The sequence below is a fragment of the Pistacia vera genome, unplaced genomic scaffold (genome assembly GCF_008641045.1).
Source record: "Pistacia vera cultivar Batoury unplaced genomic scaffold, PisVer_v2 Contig782, whole genome shotgun sequence".
Taxonomy (NCBI): Eukaryota; Viridiplantae; Streptophyta; class Magnoliopsida; order Sapindales; family Anacardiaceae; genus Pistacia; species Pistacia vera.
In genome coordinates this window covers 112,405-128,273 of record NW_022196648.1, presented here as the reverse complement: position 1 = coordinate 128,273, position 15,869 = coordinate 112,405, and the positions used below count along the sequence as shown (strand labels likewise).

The window sequence follows — 15,869 nt, the reverse complement described above, 5'->3', positions numbered from 1 at the left end:
AAGAAAAAGAAAATTTAATGACAAAAAAACAATCAAATAGCAACATTGCCAAGCTAATTAAGCACACTGATGGTCAATATGGAAAATAAATTGAATAGAACAAACATGTCAATATTATTGAATTTAATAATTACAAAAGAATGAACAAGTTGTACCCATCTAAAGGACCATAAAGACAATTCTACAGAAAATAATTCAAAGATTCCATACCAATTTCAAGATATTTCAATGAATTAATCAAGGTAAAGCGAATAAGTCAATTATTCAAACCTAAGACTAACCATTAAAAACCAACTTGAATCAATAAATAGAAACTTAACAGTGTTGACATAAGAAATACGACAAACGTTGTATCGACTGTCATTTCTGTGTCAGAAGTTTCACCATTATAATCAATGATGTCTATTACTGACTCATTATTTGTTTGTTTAACTAAAAATAGCCAAATGTAGACAAAAATTAGATGGCCTTATCAACATCCATAATTCAAAGTAAATAACTAAACACCAGCAAATCACTTGACTCAAAAGAACAATATTTATCCAACAATTCAGCAAAATCAAGGAGATGTAAAACAGGAAAATCTGCAAGAGTACTGACAGAACTAGTTATAAAGGCTTTATATGCTCTTATGTAACATTCTTATAGAACCTCGCGAAAGAAAACTTTGAACACATTCTAGTGCTTATATATAGCTTAAGAAATTCCCTATCATCTCCTTAAACTCAAAATTTAGGTTTCACTTCCCACTAATTTCATAATCTCAATTATCCACCCAGCACAACTTCCATATCTTGCCGTCACTTAGTTTTGTTAATATGTTAAGAAATTCCTTCATCTCCTTAAAACTCAAAATTTAGGTTTCACTTCCCACTAATTTCATAATCTCAATTATCCACCCAGCACAACTTTCATATCTTGCAGTCAACTATAGTTTTGTAATATGTAGGCTATCTCCAAATAAGACCAATCTTAATATATAAGTTTGCATGGACATAGAATTTAAAGCTAGAAGGTTTGGAAATTAAGCTCCATTGCATATCCAATATTTATTTGAACATCAAATCAAGGTCCATTGATGTCCTAAGCCTCAGAATATTTCACTGACATCCATCTCCAATGGAGAAAAGGAATTCATAAATCAAAATGATAAGCACATTAAACCTTCACCGATCGAAGTCCTAGTAAGTATTCCAAATAACGAAACAAACCTGACAACACAACAGATTATAAAGGAAAAATATTAAAGAAAAAATAGGGATATTTGTGCTACAGATGTTTTGCAACTATACAGTATTTGAACTCATAAAATGCAGATTGGTCCACAATAGTTTAGGTAATAAGGTATATAAGACAATAATATTTAATTTTTGACAAAAAATTGAAAAACATAGCTAAGAAAGAGTTAGAGTTTTACATAAAAACTCATAAATCTTGTTTACACATCAATATACTAGTTTTTCCTATCAAAAAAAAACATAGCTCAAAAGTATTTTCATGCATGAAGGATAATCAAGATATTAATTGAACAAATATTTGCTTGACTGATATTAACAATACTCATCGGAAAGATTATGCTATCCTTAGGGACTTGATCATTTTGTCGATCAATCAAATTGAAACGCAAACTGTATCAAGGAAAATGAGAACAGTCCAAACAATTGGACGAGAAAAAACTGGAGGGAAACATAACAAGTATCAAACTAATTCACTTAGTGTCGCAAAAATAAAGATTCAACAATACAAAGATCTGCATCACTTATTCAATACAGGACCATGATCTAACTTTAAATGAAGAGCTCAGAAAAGTAAGCAACACTTGCCCAAGGAATAAATACAAAGTGCTAGACAAAATGAAATAGAAATCACCTTTGTAAAAATTCCATGAGGTGATTCTGTGCTTTCTCTTCTGAAGGAACCTAATGCCACCATTAGTCTAAAATAAGGAGTAACACAACCTTAATACAACCAAAAATAATAATTATATAACAATATAATAAAACATGACATGTCAAGAGTGAAAAAACATGTGCAAAAGAAACAAATGTCCATTAGTAAGACAATAAATTGCTTAAGGTGACTTAATTAACCGCCAAGTAAGTTCAGAATCTGAGCACTGAGTAGAGCTTCTCTCTCAAGATGCAATGTAAAGACTTTATTAGATATTTTGTCTTTGAAGAAACTAGAGCACGCCTATAAGAAAGCAGTAAAATTAGAAAAAACTAAAAAATGCACTCAAGTCATTGCTTCATTGAGAAGAAAAAAAAAAAACTCATTCATTGAGAGAGAGGGAAGAGAGGAAAAAAAAGAAGTTTAAGAGAGAGAATACCTTCCTAGATGCATAGATGCAATAGGTCCTCCATATCCAAACATGCCAAAAAAAGGCTGTATGTCACCAAGAGAAACAAAAAATCTTGTAAACAAAAAGAGTGACAGCTTCCAATAGAGAATATGACTAATATCAAAGTTAATATGGGAAACTAGGACAAACAGTGAAAAAAAGACCGCATATTATCTACAATAAAAAAAAAGCAATATACTAAATATATGTATATATAAAGGCAAGATACAAAAAATTTCACAAGATACCCTTTACCTTCAAGTATGGAGGTTTGCCTCCTACACCATGTTCTTTAGAAGTCTGTTAAGTGAAGCACCCATCTTCCCCTAAACATATGAACCATGAATAACATATATCCAAGACTGAGGCAGCCAAAAGAAGATGATATTAGGAAAAAAAAAAACTCATGTAATCAGAGCTGTGTTAAAAACGTGCACGATGGGGAAAGAACAATTATATCTAACATTAAATGTAACTATTATTTGGAAATTACATAAATATAAAACACAACATGCAAGTAAATCAATGAATGCTTATGCAGTCTACACCTAGTTAGATATCTACAAATTCATATATGAAACCAATAGCCTGTACGAGCAAACTATTTTCTTGTCAGTCTTCCTTCTCCTTTCTCCCAAAATTTGGTTTCGGTGGAGTGGAGAGATAGACAGGAAGTTGTTCCTCTACTCGCTGTAGTATATTATTTTCCATATTCCAAACAAACTAATTTTTCTTTCTTATCATATAAAAATAAAACTCTTGGAAATTTTTTCATTCCTACTTCTTCAAGGAAAATACATCAATATTCAACAAAATTGTAAAATAAATAAGCCAAAGCTGAAAATGTGGCAAGTCACAAATTTTCCTCCTTTATTGTCAAAAAAATGAAGTTTAAGCCCTGTTCCAACCTCTAAAATATCCAACAAGACACACAAGCACTGAAAAAAGAGGGAAGTTTGTAAGTAAATATTGAAATCTATAACACACCACTTAGCAATAGAGTTTTCTTCACTACTATCCATTCCTGGGCCAGTGTCAAAATTGATATCCTATCCTCCGCAATATGCACACTGCAAAGATATTAAAATGATCATCCATACCACGCGTTAAAATGTTAAAGGAAATTTGAGCCAAGCTATAGCAACTTATGACAATTGAGTGAACTGAATTATGTACCAAAACAACCATATATATCAACCCAATGAAAAACGAAAATAAAGAAACTAATTATAAGCAGATATACAGGTGCTCAATTTCCTGATTCCTACACCTCAACTCAAGGAGACCTTCATCACAAAGAGTAGAACTCTAGGGAAAACTAAACCATGATATATGCAATTTAACACCAATAAAAAGCTTAAAATTGTTTCTTTATGGAGAGCAATAGGGCCTTTAAGCAAATTTTTAGATATGAGATCATTTACTAAGCTTTTGAAAATACATGTTTGATATAAAATATAAATGAAAAAAGTTCAGAAAAAACATAATGTAAACACAATAAGAGGATAGAATACTATAGCATGATAAAATTGTATGACAATATCAGCTTTGTCCCATTGGTTGAAACTGAGGACATCACTGAGACTTAAACAATATGATATCAAGTTCCATCCTTTCTTGCTGGAATAAGCGGGAAAGCAAATTTAATCTAGGGAGAGATATGTGGAACTGACAGAATTAATATCTTGATGAGAATGATCACAACTGATCAAAGTTATTTTGGTTTTTGTAAATAATAATAATGAAAACCAAACAATGGAAAAAAAAAAAAAAAAAGTTGTCTGGTTGGGTAAGTAAAAGTAAAGAGAAGTTAAAAAACAAAGTGATGACTTTTTTCTTGCTCTCTTGTTATTCTTTTCATTAGAACTTTTATGTTATGATACATGATAATTTTTTTTCTAAAGAAAGTAGTTTATATATATTATCTATTTCGAGGTCAAACCTTACCATCTCTATTTACAATGAAGTGAACAATAAACAAAAGTACTCTGAAAAATAACGGAGTTCATCAATCACATATGAACTAATTAATTTGCATGTCCACTGGGTCAGTTTGATAATAACAGATTTGAAGTTCACGTTGTAAAGAATTGGAAAAAAATAGAAATAGTAAATAGCATGAAAATCAAGCATCTATAAAACAAACATAAAAGTAAATATATAGGCAGCAAAGAAAAAAAATGGTCATCATACAAATGTCATACCTAATTAATCTCCTATCATTTTCACGGTTGGTCCATATGGCTTGCAAAGAATTATCCTGGTACATGAGCAGCAGAGAATAAGCGACTACATAAATCGAAAAGATAAGCCAAAAACTCAAAACTTCTTCAATTCTTTCAATTGCATCCAACAACATACAATCAAATCTGCAAGAGCTGTTTCAAAAGTGTATTCTTCTGGCAACTCCATTAATAGATCAGTATCTGGCGTCAAATCCCACATGCCCTGTAAACAAACCAGTCCATCACAAAACTGAATACAATTTCTTCATTAAACGCATAAAAGATGAACAAAGAACCACAATGAATGTTCAAAAACAACAATAAAGCAAAAATATGCAGAAAGTCAGAAATATTAAGAATTACTAACCTCAAAAGTATTGGAAATCTCACTGGACCCATCCTGGTGAAGAAATAAACAAATTAAAGCATCACTGAATCCTGGCATGAAAACTCTTATAATCAAACAGCGTAAACACTTAAACTAGGAATACTCACATTTAGCCGTAAAATATGGTACCTATGTGGCTTGAACTTCCCAAAGTCCATTATATTTCTTATCTTATTCTCGTAGGCATCTTCAAGGTACAGCCCTTCATTTTTCCAATTTATTGTTCTTTTCTGACTCACTGATTCTTGCCAAGCCCGAAAATATTCACCTTTCACCAACTTAACGAAGTCTTGCAAGGGCATTCGGAGGATGGGGTCCCATAGAATTAATTCTACACCAGCCCCGTTTGGTAGTAGAATTTTAAATTTATATTTCCTCCCTACAATACCATCATCTTCCTCCAATGCTCTTTTTTTCACCCTCTGGGATGCACTTGGTCGTTCCATAGGGAAAAAAAATTGCAATCTATGAAACAAAAATAAACTCTTTCACAGCTCTATCTCTATGTTTGTCCAATACACAGAACAAACCCTAAAGCACACAGACCCACAGCCATACACAAATACATACAAGCCTTTCAGAAAGGAAGAGGTTATTTGTGACCAAAAATTTATCCCAACACCCATCGTTTAAGTGGACCCTCTATTAAAATCTTAAAACCTAAACTGTTAATAGACACATTAATGCTTAACTGAATAGAAAATATCATGAAAACTTAAAATATTGTTAATAGGTGATGCAAGAAATTATTTCTAAAACTTTGATAATGTAAGTACTCAGCAAAATGAGTGCATAGAGTGGTTTCTTTTTCAGTGAATATAGACCCAGGAAACCCTTTCTTTCTCACTCAAAAGAAATATAAATATATATTATATGATCTTAAGCAAAAAAACTTGACATTTACGCAAGTCAGTAAACAAAATCCACTATAAATGAACACTAAAAACATCTAATTTCGATAAAAGTAAAAAGACACACAACAAAACAAATGATGAACAGGCAAGCCTCCTTTTTTACCCCTTTTTCACTCAAATAAAATAAAAAATTATCAAATGAGCAAGTTCTTTGTTGGTTAAGTAAAGTCGTAAAGACTATCCAAAATCGACGAACACAAAAGACATCCAATCTATAAAAAGACTATCCAAAATCAACGAACACAAAAAAATCCAATCTGTAAAAAAGAAAAAGAAAAAACAACAACAAAACGATTAAATAAACAAGAAACCACTGCTTTTTCATGCACTAAAAAGAAATTACAGTTTCTATTTTACCTGTCTTAGTGATGAAACACGGCCTCTAATTAAATGGAGCTCCGGAAAAGAACGAAAGTTAGGGTCAAAAGAGAAAAAGGAAATTATAGACTGAAAGAGGAGAGAAATTGAGAGTAAGTTAAAAAGAGAGGAAGTTGGAATAGAAGCGCTCTATAACCTTTCACTTTCTGGCGATGGAAATATGAGATGCATGCAGCGTGCTGTTTTTGCCAAGTAGGATGGTTTGCTAACATGTACCTATGGTACAGTGTACCCCACTATTGCTAATGTGCGCTACCTGTGCGCATTGTATGGTAGTTGCCGTTATCTGTTTATTTAAATTTTCAAGGCCAATGACATGTTCAAATGACATCAAACTACAATTTGTCCGTAAAACTACCACCTTTACCCTTTATTATTCATAATAAGAAAATAAATTTTAAACTAATCCAAAAATAATAGGAATCTAATATTAATTCATTAGTCACAATTAATCCCCAATCAATCCAAAGGCGTCAAATTAATTCAAACTTTATCTCATATTAATCCCAAATTAATTCCAACTTTATCTCATATTAACTCAAATTAAACTCAATGTACATCTCAAATAAATAAGTTTGTTTTAGTTGTAAATTTGTAATTATGAAGTTTAAGGCAAACTTGTTAGGATTTGTCTTTGGCATGCTAAGTACATAAGGCTCCGTAGAATTCTGATAATAACATTTAGGTTTTTGTAACCTATAAGTTTTCTATTTTTTTTAAAGTCTGAAATACCCTTAATATTTTTTTATATAAATGAAATTAAAAATTATAGAATTATAAAAAAAAAAAATTCGCTGCTAACTGAAAATTCTAGTAAAAATTTAGAACAATTTCATTAATTATAAGAAAATAAAAAGTTAACAAATTAAGGGTATTTAGAATTCAGACTCTTACAAAAAATAATAATAATAAATAAAAAAGTTTATACTGAATAAATGATACGACCTAAATGTCATTATGAAATCTTACTGGACCTTTTAAAGCGGCTCAAGGATCAAAATGGACGGTGATGTGATTGTTCATCAACTTCAAATGCAGTCCTTTTATCCGCCATTTTCTTTAATAATGTTATGAACCCTGACTAAACTATGAACCGTTCAGGCGTCCGGTTTTCGATTTGACTGGTTTGATCGGTTGGTTGGTCCTTATTCAAAAAAATAATTTTAGTCTTTGAAGGTTTGAAATTCATCAAAAAGACCCCTATATAATACTCCCTTAAGGTTTGAAATCTGTCCAAAACACGTCTGTCGCGCGAAGAGACTGGTGATGGTGGTGGCAGCGACGATCGACGGCCAATCGAGGTTTGGAATCATGGGGCTTTTGATTTACAGGTGCCGGTGAATCTGATGGTGGTGCTAGGGAGTTCCATCGGCACCGTAACTCGCCGGAATCAACGAAAGAAATCCGACGGTCGCGTAAACTTTAGGTGGACGGCAAGTGACCAAGGTTGGACGACGACGACTGAAAATTGCTGGATTTTGTCGTGGAGATGTCATCCCGTCTAATGGTCGTGTTTTCGCCCTCGAACGACGCCGGAATCCAGTAGGATTTAGCTGCGATTGGACCGCGATTTGGCTCTATTCCGGCTGTCCAACCGCGGTCTAATCCTGTTTAAATCAAAATAACGGTTTTTTATATATACCAGACTGGATTTGCTGCCAGTTGCCGGTCGAACCGGTCCGACCGAACGATCCGGTCTAGTTTTCAGAACATTGTTCTTCAACATTAATGTGGCCGAATTTACGGATCAATGATATGATATAAATTAAAAATCTTTTCCTTTTATTATTTAGAAAAATGTTACGAACACCCACGTTTTGTATAGAATTTTTACATCGAACAACGTGTTTACTAAATCAAACGAACCACGTATCACGTTAATAAATATTCTGTGAATGTATATGGACGACAATCCACCTAAAATGGACGTTCATTTATAGTTTAAACTAAACAAATTTGACCTAAATTATTTATGGACAGTCATCCTCATAAGAGGACGGGCGTCCATCTTTTAATATTAACAAATTTTAAATTTATTTAATGCATTAATTGGGAATCCTAATTGAGTTAAGAATATGACACTTGTCCAATTACTTTGAATATAGACAAAAATTTAATGAAGCTTGCCCAATTATTTTGAATATTGACAAAAATTGAACGAAGATAGCAAACATTTATTTTTGGATTGAGACAAAAACTGAAAGTAAATTTTTTTAAATTAAAGACGTCTGTCAATTGAATGTAAAATTTTTTAAAATTTTTTGGACGGGCATCCATCTTATATAGACGCCCATGTATAGTAAATAGACACCCATCCATTATTTTTTTTTTAAATTTTTTAGACATGGACACTAGTCTACAGTAAATAAACAACCGTTCATATAATATAAACGAGAGTCTATTAAATATAAGTGAACATCCATAAATATTGGATAACTGTTCATTCATGAAAGACTCTAACATAATCGCATCTCACTGATTGTCATATTTTTTGGTACAAAAATTTGATATAAAATTTCAATGTCCGTACCAATACTCTGCTATTTATGGCTAAAAACTAATGAAAATTTCTGTGTAGTTTCAAAGACCTGCCACGTGTAATGATAATGAGCTAGTAGTTGACAATTTTAGTAAAAAATTAGAACAATTTCATTAATTATAAGAAAATAAAAGGTTAACAAATTAAATGGTATTTCAGAGTTTTACAAAAAAATAAAATAAAAAAGTTTATACTGATAGGACCTAAATGTCATTATTAAATTTCACTTGACTTTTGGAACATACCTGACTTTATATGCATATCAGATGCGCATTTGGTATTTTTGTGCGGCCGTACAGTGGCTAACATGCACCTTATGTCATTGTCATTTTAATAACCTTATGTACGAAAAGGCTGTTTCAGAAGATCTGCCAAGTTTTAAAGTAAGATCTGTGAAACAGCTTTTTCACCTCCTTAATGGTAAAATATATAATCTTACCTCATTAATGATAAAAATGTTAAAAAAAAAAAAATCTTCTCTCGTTAATTATAAATTATCCATCTTTCTGGTAATTTTTTTTTTTTTCGCCGACAACCTCTTGGTTTTATCCAAAAATTTTATTATTTAATATAATATAAAACAAGATTCAGGCCTTTTATTTTACACTTATTATCAACCTCTGAATTAAGGTTAATCAATTAAGGCTATTATCAAGATTGTATTACATTTGCAGTTTTATTTAATGATAATTATCTTAAAACCTGTATTATGTTACCAATTATAACCTTATTTTTTGCTATTTCCTTTTATAATTTTGGTTCTTATATAATTAAATTATAAGTATATATATTATATAAAACTTAATAAATAAGGTTTTGAGAGTACTGTTAAAAGGGAATTCTTAAAAAATCTATTGTATAATAAATAAAGAGTAAGTTATCGAAGGATGTGCATTGAATGACGTGACACAATCCTAACCATTGATTCATTATAAGTTAATATTAATCAACAATCAATATTTTGTCACGTCATTCGGTGTATGGATTCGGTATGTAATTTTATGTAACTCTATCATTTTCCATAAATAAATGAATGTCCGGCAACATATCAACAACTTTAACTTTCATAAAAGAAAATTTTGAACATGTAAAATTAGAATTGAAGGTGAGAATATTCACTTACTAGAGACATTTATGTAAAGGAATTCAATTTGTCACTCCAATCAACCGTAAAACAATATTAACAAGCTTTTCAATTCAATTAAAGAAGGGTGAATAAAAATAATTAACACAGAGGTCTGCCTTCATCGAGTCATCCCTAATGGTTAATAATCTTTCAAATTGAATGTAATTTTTGTTGAAAATATACCTCTTTTCGGTCATGATCTTTGGCTACAACTTCAACCATGAAAGAAGCAGCCAAATTGGATTTATTGCTTTGTTGTGATCTTTTTCAAAGAGAATGGTAATTCTCTGGACAGAGGCTGATGAAATTGGCTAGTTTCTCAAGGGTTTTATATTAGGGAGGACAATCTCTTGCAACTATGTTTTCTCCTCTTCGATGATCTGAATAGAAGACATGCTACTGAGCAGCATTGCTTATTGCAAGTGCTTCAAGTTGTACAAAAGACCTCTTGCAATAAAGATTGGGAAAATATATTCCAATCTCTTGCAGCTATCTACAGAAAGAGATTCTAATTTTGAGAAGATGAGGGAATTTGATAATGTTTCTTCTCCCTTGTCACTGTCACCCTCTTCCATGACCACCAGCTGCTGCAAACTATCACAAGAATGTACTGAGTGATTTTAGTTGCACCAAACTCCGAGCAAGTGACATTGTGAAGAGATATGTCAAGGTAGACAATGCGTTGACTGGAACATGTTTTTGTGACATATCTATTACACATTTCAAATCATCAGTCTTCAAGCTGAAGGGATCTCAACTTTATGAAGCCCTCTTGATCAATGGTTGGGATTAGGGCTGCAAATGAACCGAACAGTTTGATAACGTTCGTTGTTCGTTCGATTACTGTTTGAAAATGGTTCATAATATGATTTTAAGGGCTCACACACGTCATACTTTACCAATTTCGAGAGAGGACAGTCTGCTAGAAGGCATTCAGCTTCCATTTCCACAGATAGTATGGTCAACCGAGAATGTGAATTCAACTCGAAAAAGCTAGCATTACTTCCATTTTCACTCACTTCTTTAAATTCCCAATATTGTTTAAAGCTGTCACCAATGTATAGTTCTTCTAGTTGAGACTATCTTTGTATCACATTGGAAGGTATTATTTTTAACGCATCACAACCACACAAATCCAACAATCTTAATTTACAAAGTTCCCCAAGTTCTTTTGGCAATTCATCAAAAAAGGAATCTCTTAAACAAAGATTCTCAAGTTTAGTTAGCCTTGCGAGTAGTGGCGGATCCAGCCACTTTTTGGGTGGGCCATGGCCCACTCTCAATTTTTTTTTTTAATATTAATATGTATAATTTATATATTTTGGCCCACCCTAAAAGAAATTTCTGGATCCGCTACTGCTTACGAGGAAAGATATGTCTTTGAAATGAATACAGCCAATCAGCTCTAGGGTCTTGAGATTTGCTTGGAATTGCAGTGATTTTAGTGATAGGTCCTTTAGGGCATCACCAACCCAAAGACAAAACACTAAAATGGTGTAAAAAGTGTGTTCCAATCCAACGCCAAACACTACACCAATTTGGTATAAGTGAACAGTATCACGCCAAATTTGGTGTGACATTGTTCACTTACACCAATTTGGTGTGGTACTGTTTAAAAACTATAAAATATAAAATATATTTTATTTTTATTATTTGCATTTATGTTAATTTAATTATTATTTATATTAATATTAATATTTATAATAATAAATTCATAATAATTATATAATTCAAAAAATTATGAAAAATTAAAAACAAAAATTTATTCAATGCAAATATTAAACTACAATAATTCAAAATAAAAATTAACACTTATTTAAAAACACTAAAATTAAAAGAAAATACAACATAAACTAAAATAACAATTTAATATTCTGGTAGATTGGTTTGAGATCCTCTAAAATCATCAAAATATTGGAAAGAACTAGAGTTATTGTGAGATGTTTGACCTTGTTGTTGAACTCTTTTTTGCATAATTCTTGATTGCTCATTTTGGAAAAACTCACACAGGCTTGGATCGGTTATGAAATTCAAATCCGAAAAATTAAATTACTATCGATATGAAATTTTACTTTTGTGTTGTTGTTATCTTTTTTTTTTGGTAGCATTTTATATTAGATGTAATGTTTTTCTATATTAAATGTAATGTTTATTTGATTAAATAAATGCTTAATTTTATTAAATTAGTATAATTTTCAAAGTGATTATTATTTAATAAAAATATCATTCATAATATTTAATTAATATATATAAAAATAATTAGTGAAATATAATAATTATTGATTATTAAAAGAAAGAAAAATAAAGAGAATATTCGAAAGAATATTTTTTTTTGGTGTAATATTTGGTGCAATGAGTTGAAGATATAATAATAAAATACATCAAAAATCATACCAATTTATAGTAAAATACATCAAAAATCATAACTTATGGAAACAACTTTTGAAGCCTTAATCTCTATTAAAAAATTAATTTGAAACTTTCAAACTCGTTCAGGTAGTTTATATCACCTAGTAACAAGATCCACTAGTTTGTTGGCAAACGAGGAGATTGCTGTATAATGTTCCAAACCTTCCTCATTTGATATTTTGACCACTCTGCCAGTCCCATGCCAGACTCGGATCACATCCACTTCTATTTATAATGTTTAAAAAAAATAAAATAATAATATTTTCAGGGTCAATCGCATATCTATTGATAGCAATATGGTCGTGCAATTATCATTCACGTTGAGGAGTTATGCTAAAACACGTAAGATATAGATTGATTGATAGAGTTTATTTAAGGAAAAAAAAAATCATTGGGCTTTGGAGTGGGCCAGTCCACTTAAGATTTAACTTGGGCTTCGAAATGGGCCTAGCCAATTAGGATTCGGAAATATCATTTATCCCCCCATCCTTTTGCGAAGTGTTTTAACCCCCATCTAATTGGTCTTCAGTCTTCACAGTGGCTAAGTATATTTCTTCTATAATTAAAAAAAAAAAAAAAACTCTCTAAATCCTATTTAATATCAAAAATAATCTTCTAAGCTTATTCCCTTTCAAACTCGTTTAGGTAGTTTATATCACCTAGTTTGTTGGCAAACTCATGAATACATTATTCCCTTTGGATCCTACCCACAAGACAACATGACAAACCATGTCATGCATTTTCACAAATTCTTCTCCACCAGAATCTAACAAAAAGCATGAAGCTTTGAGAAAATTAAGTGTTGAAAGCAATTCATTGCTTGCATATTCAATTCTCTCAGCATCTTGATAAAAATCCAGCCCCACTCCATATGTAATCAATTGCTCCAAACTAATTATATAATCTTCGGAAAACAGTGAACACAACAAAAAACATAACTCAATTTTGTCATGCATTTTCACAAATTCTTCTCCACCAGAACCTAACAACAAGCATGAAGCTCTAAACTAATTATACAATCTTCGGAAAACAGTGAACACAACAAAAAACATAACTCAATTTTGTCATGCATTTTCACAAATTCTTCTCCACCAAAACCTAACAACAACCATGAAGCTCCAAACTAATTATATAATCTTCGGGAAACAGTGAACACAACAAGAAACATAACTCGGTTTTGTCATGCATTTTCACAAATTCTTCTCCACTAGAATCTAACAACAAGCATGAAGCTTTGAGAAAATTAAGTGTTGAAAGCAATTCATTCCTTGCATCTTCAATTCTGTCAGCATCTTGATAAAAATCCAGCCCCACTCCATATGTAATCAATTGCTCCAAACTAATTATATAATCTTCGGGAAACAGTGAACACAACAAGAAACGTAACTTGGTTTTCTCATCCTTCAAATAATCATAACTCAATTTAAGACAAGTATACACCTTTTTCTCCAGCAACATCAGGTATATTCTCAAGTTTTGACTCCTTTAGTTTTCGAGACATGACTTCCCAATCATTAATTTTTTTTTTCCTTCATAGCATGTCCAATACTTCAACAGCCACATCATTCAATGCAGCGTGGTCATCACTTATACTTGCATGTTTCTTGAGTAAAGTCAGTCCTTCCCTTCCATACCAAACATTTAGTTGAATCATCAGCTGACGAATTTTGCAACCCTTATGATCATAACCAAAGGGTATTCCTATTTCTTCTTTCAAATCAAACACTATCCAAACATCGTCCATGATTACGATGGTCTTCTGATCGGTCCTCGTAAATCTCAAGTATAACTGCTTTACTCTTCCCACTTCACTTTCTTCCTTGAATTTCAAATCCGACAAGTCTGCAAGTTCATCATGAATTTTTCTGAAGTCTGGAGTTTGAGATGTAAAAACCATTACCACTTCATCAAAAATCTCTTTGCTGAGTTTATTTCCCACCGCTTTAGCCAATGTTGTCTTGCCAACTCCACCCATTCCATACAATCCAATTATACGAGTTTCGTCATTTTTCAACGCTTCAATAATCTGATTAAAAGCAGATTCTGAAGACTGAAAAAACTGAAAATCTTTGGGGGCTGAAAATTCTATGCCTGGTAGAGTGCCAGGAAGAGACACATTCTGGAATTCGCCATCTCCAATTAGCTTCCACATAATGCGCGTATTCTTTGCTGTTTTCCTATCTAACAAATATCGACAACCCCAGTTAGAATGTATAAAACAATCAAACAAGAACTGATGAACAAATGAAAAAGAGAAAATCCAAAGTACCTTTTTCTAGTGGTTACACGTATGTTTCTCAAATTACCGCGGCTTGAAATGGCAATGAAAAAAGCACACAAGCACTTAGCTTAACCTGTATAAAGTGAAGAAGAGAAAAAATAAGTACAAGTCATATTCGAACTCGTTAAAGCTCAATTCGCGTCAGTATTTCCGATAAAAGGAATAAGGGAAGTTAATTGAAGTTGAAAATTTTAAAAGGTTGAGCAGTCAAGTTTATATTTAGCTGGAAGACTTTTTTCTTGTTGCAACAAATTCACTTCATCACTCAATTAAGCCTTTTTACAAACATTTTCTATGCATTATCAAAGTCAAACTGTAGTTCAAACAAGCTGATAAGATAGGGATAACAAAAAAACTCACCCAGAAGCTAATCAAACTCAACACCATCAAAGTAATTCAATAAATACACCCCACATCCATATCATTTAGTCCAAGCCATCCAAAAACAAGATAAAGAAGGAAAAAAAAAAAAATTAAAGCAACTGAAACATGTTGAGAATTGAGATGAAAGGTTAGTCTCCCTTACCAAGCTTGTGAATGAAGTGAGTTAGGGTTGCTGACGGCGAGGCTTGGGAGCTGGGATGTGTCTGTTGGCGTCGGGTTTGCGAGATGGGCAGGGGGCAGCTATTTGAAGCGAAAATATCCCTAGCCGCCACTATTTGTTCAGGAAGTGGGCTGGGTTACATTTTTTTAATAAAATCTCGAATTTTTTAAATATTAAATTTATTTTTATTGAAAAGATTTATTTGTACTTAATTCTTTTTTTTGTTTTTTTTTTTTTTAGTTCTTTAATTTTTTAAATAATTAATTATGCATTTAGTTTGATATTGCACGCTAAACATTTACTTCAATCCAATGTGACACAGCAAGTGTACCCTAAAAACTTACTATAGAGGTTAAATTTACAATTACCGATTGTCATATTCATTTTAAAAAAATTAAATTCATCATAAATTTCTATTATTAATATGGTGTTGCTACATTTAATAATTTCATCACTTAGAGATGTCAGCTCTATAAGTGTAATATTAATCAAATAAAAGCTTAATCAAGGATGCAAACTCTTTTGGGGTGAAATTGTAAGTGGGCCATGCAAGGGTGGAGTCCATTTAGCAAACTTTAGGGTTATTGGGCTTGGGCGCCATGGCTTTTTCTCAAGTGACGCTGAATCCAACCGCAGGGACAATGCAATTTCAAATCTAATTTTTATTGGAGAAATGCAATTACTGTGATAAATTGAAATTAATTCCTCATGTTGAAAGGGATCT

The 15,869-nt window shown here is 31.8% G+C and overlaps 2 protein-coding genes across 4 annotated transcripts; both read right to left on the bottom strand.

Moving 5' to 3' along the window:
- Nucleotides 1-1,141: 1,141 nt before the first annotated feature.
- LOC116116760 (structural maintenance of chromosomes flexible hinge domain-containing protein GMI1-like) lies at nt 1,142-5,400 on the bottom strand. The gene is made up of 5 exons (XM_031402805.1): nt 5,062-5,400; nt 4,934-4,966; nt 4,703-4,789; nt 4,546-4,601; nt 1,142-1,211 (listed from the first exon to the last, which is right to left on the bottom strand). Exons 1-5 carry the CDS (start codon nt 5,398-5,400, stop codon nt 1,142-1,144), a joined length of 585 nt encoding a protein of 194 aa, XP_031258665.1.
- Nucleotides 5,401-13,386: 7,986 nt separating this feature from the next.
- On the bottom strand, nt 13,387-15,210 carry LOC116116775 (disease resistance protein SUMM2-like). Of its 3 annotated transcripts, none has more exons than XM_031402822.1 (3): nt 15,128-15,210; nt 14,590-14,674; nt 13,387-14,501 (listed from the first exon to the last, which is right to left on the bottom strand). In XM_031402822.1, exon 3 carries the CDS (start codon nt 14,470-14,472, stop codon nt 13,852-13,854), a length of 621 nt encoding a protein of 206 aa, XP_031258682.1. In that variant the 5' UTR covers nt 14,473-14,501; nt 14,590-14,674; nt 15,128-15,210; the 3' UTR covers nt 13,387-13,851. The 3 variants fall into 3 exon arrangements, with proteins under 3 accessions (XP_031258682.1, XP_031258684.1, XP_031258683.1); XM_031402824.1 differs by having other exon boundaries at nt 13,387-14,497; XM_031402823.1 differs by having other exon boundaries at nt 14,962-15,165.
- Nucleotides 15,211-15,869: the final 659 nt, after the last annotated feature.

Bases quoted from the DNA above. Each gene is read 5' to 3' on its own strand.
- LOC116116760 (XM_031402805.1), bottom strand. From the start codon at position 5,400: ATGGAACGACCAAGTGCATCCCAGAGGGTGAAAAAAAGAGCATTGGAG. The intron at 4,790-4,933 runs GTTAGTAATTCT...GTTTGTTTACAG, and splicing joins AGATTTCCAATACTTTTGAG to GGCATGTGGGATTTGACGCC. The intron at 4,602-4,702 runs GTATGTTGTTGG...CTCATGTACCAG, and splicing joins CAGCTCTTGCAGATTTGATT to GATAATTCTTTGCAAGCCAT.
- LOC116116775 (XM_031402822.1), bottom strand. From the start codon at position 14,472: ATGTGGAAGCTAATTGGAGATGGCGAATTCCAGAATGTGTCTCTTCCT.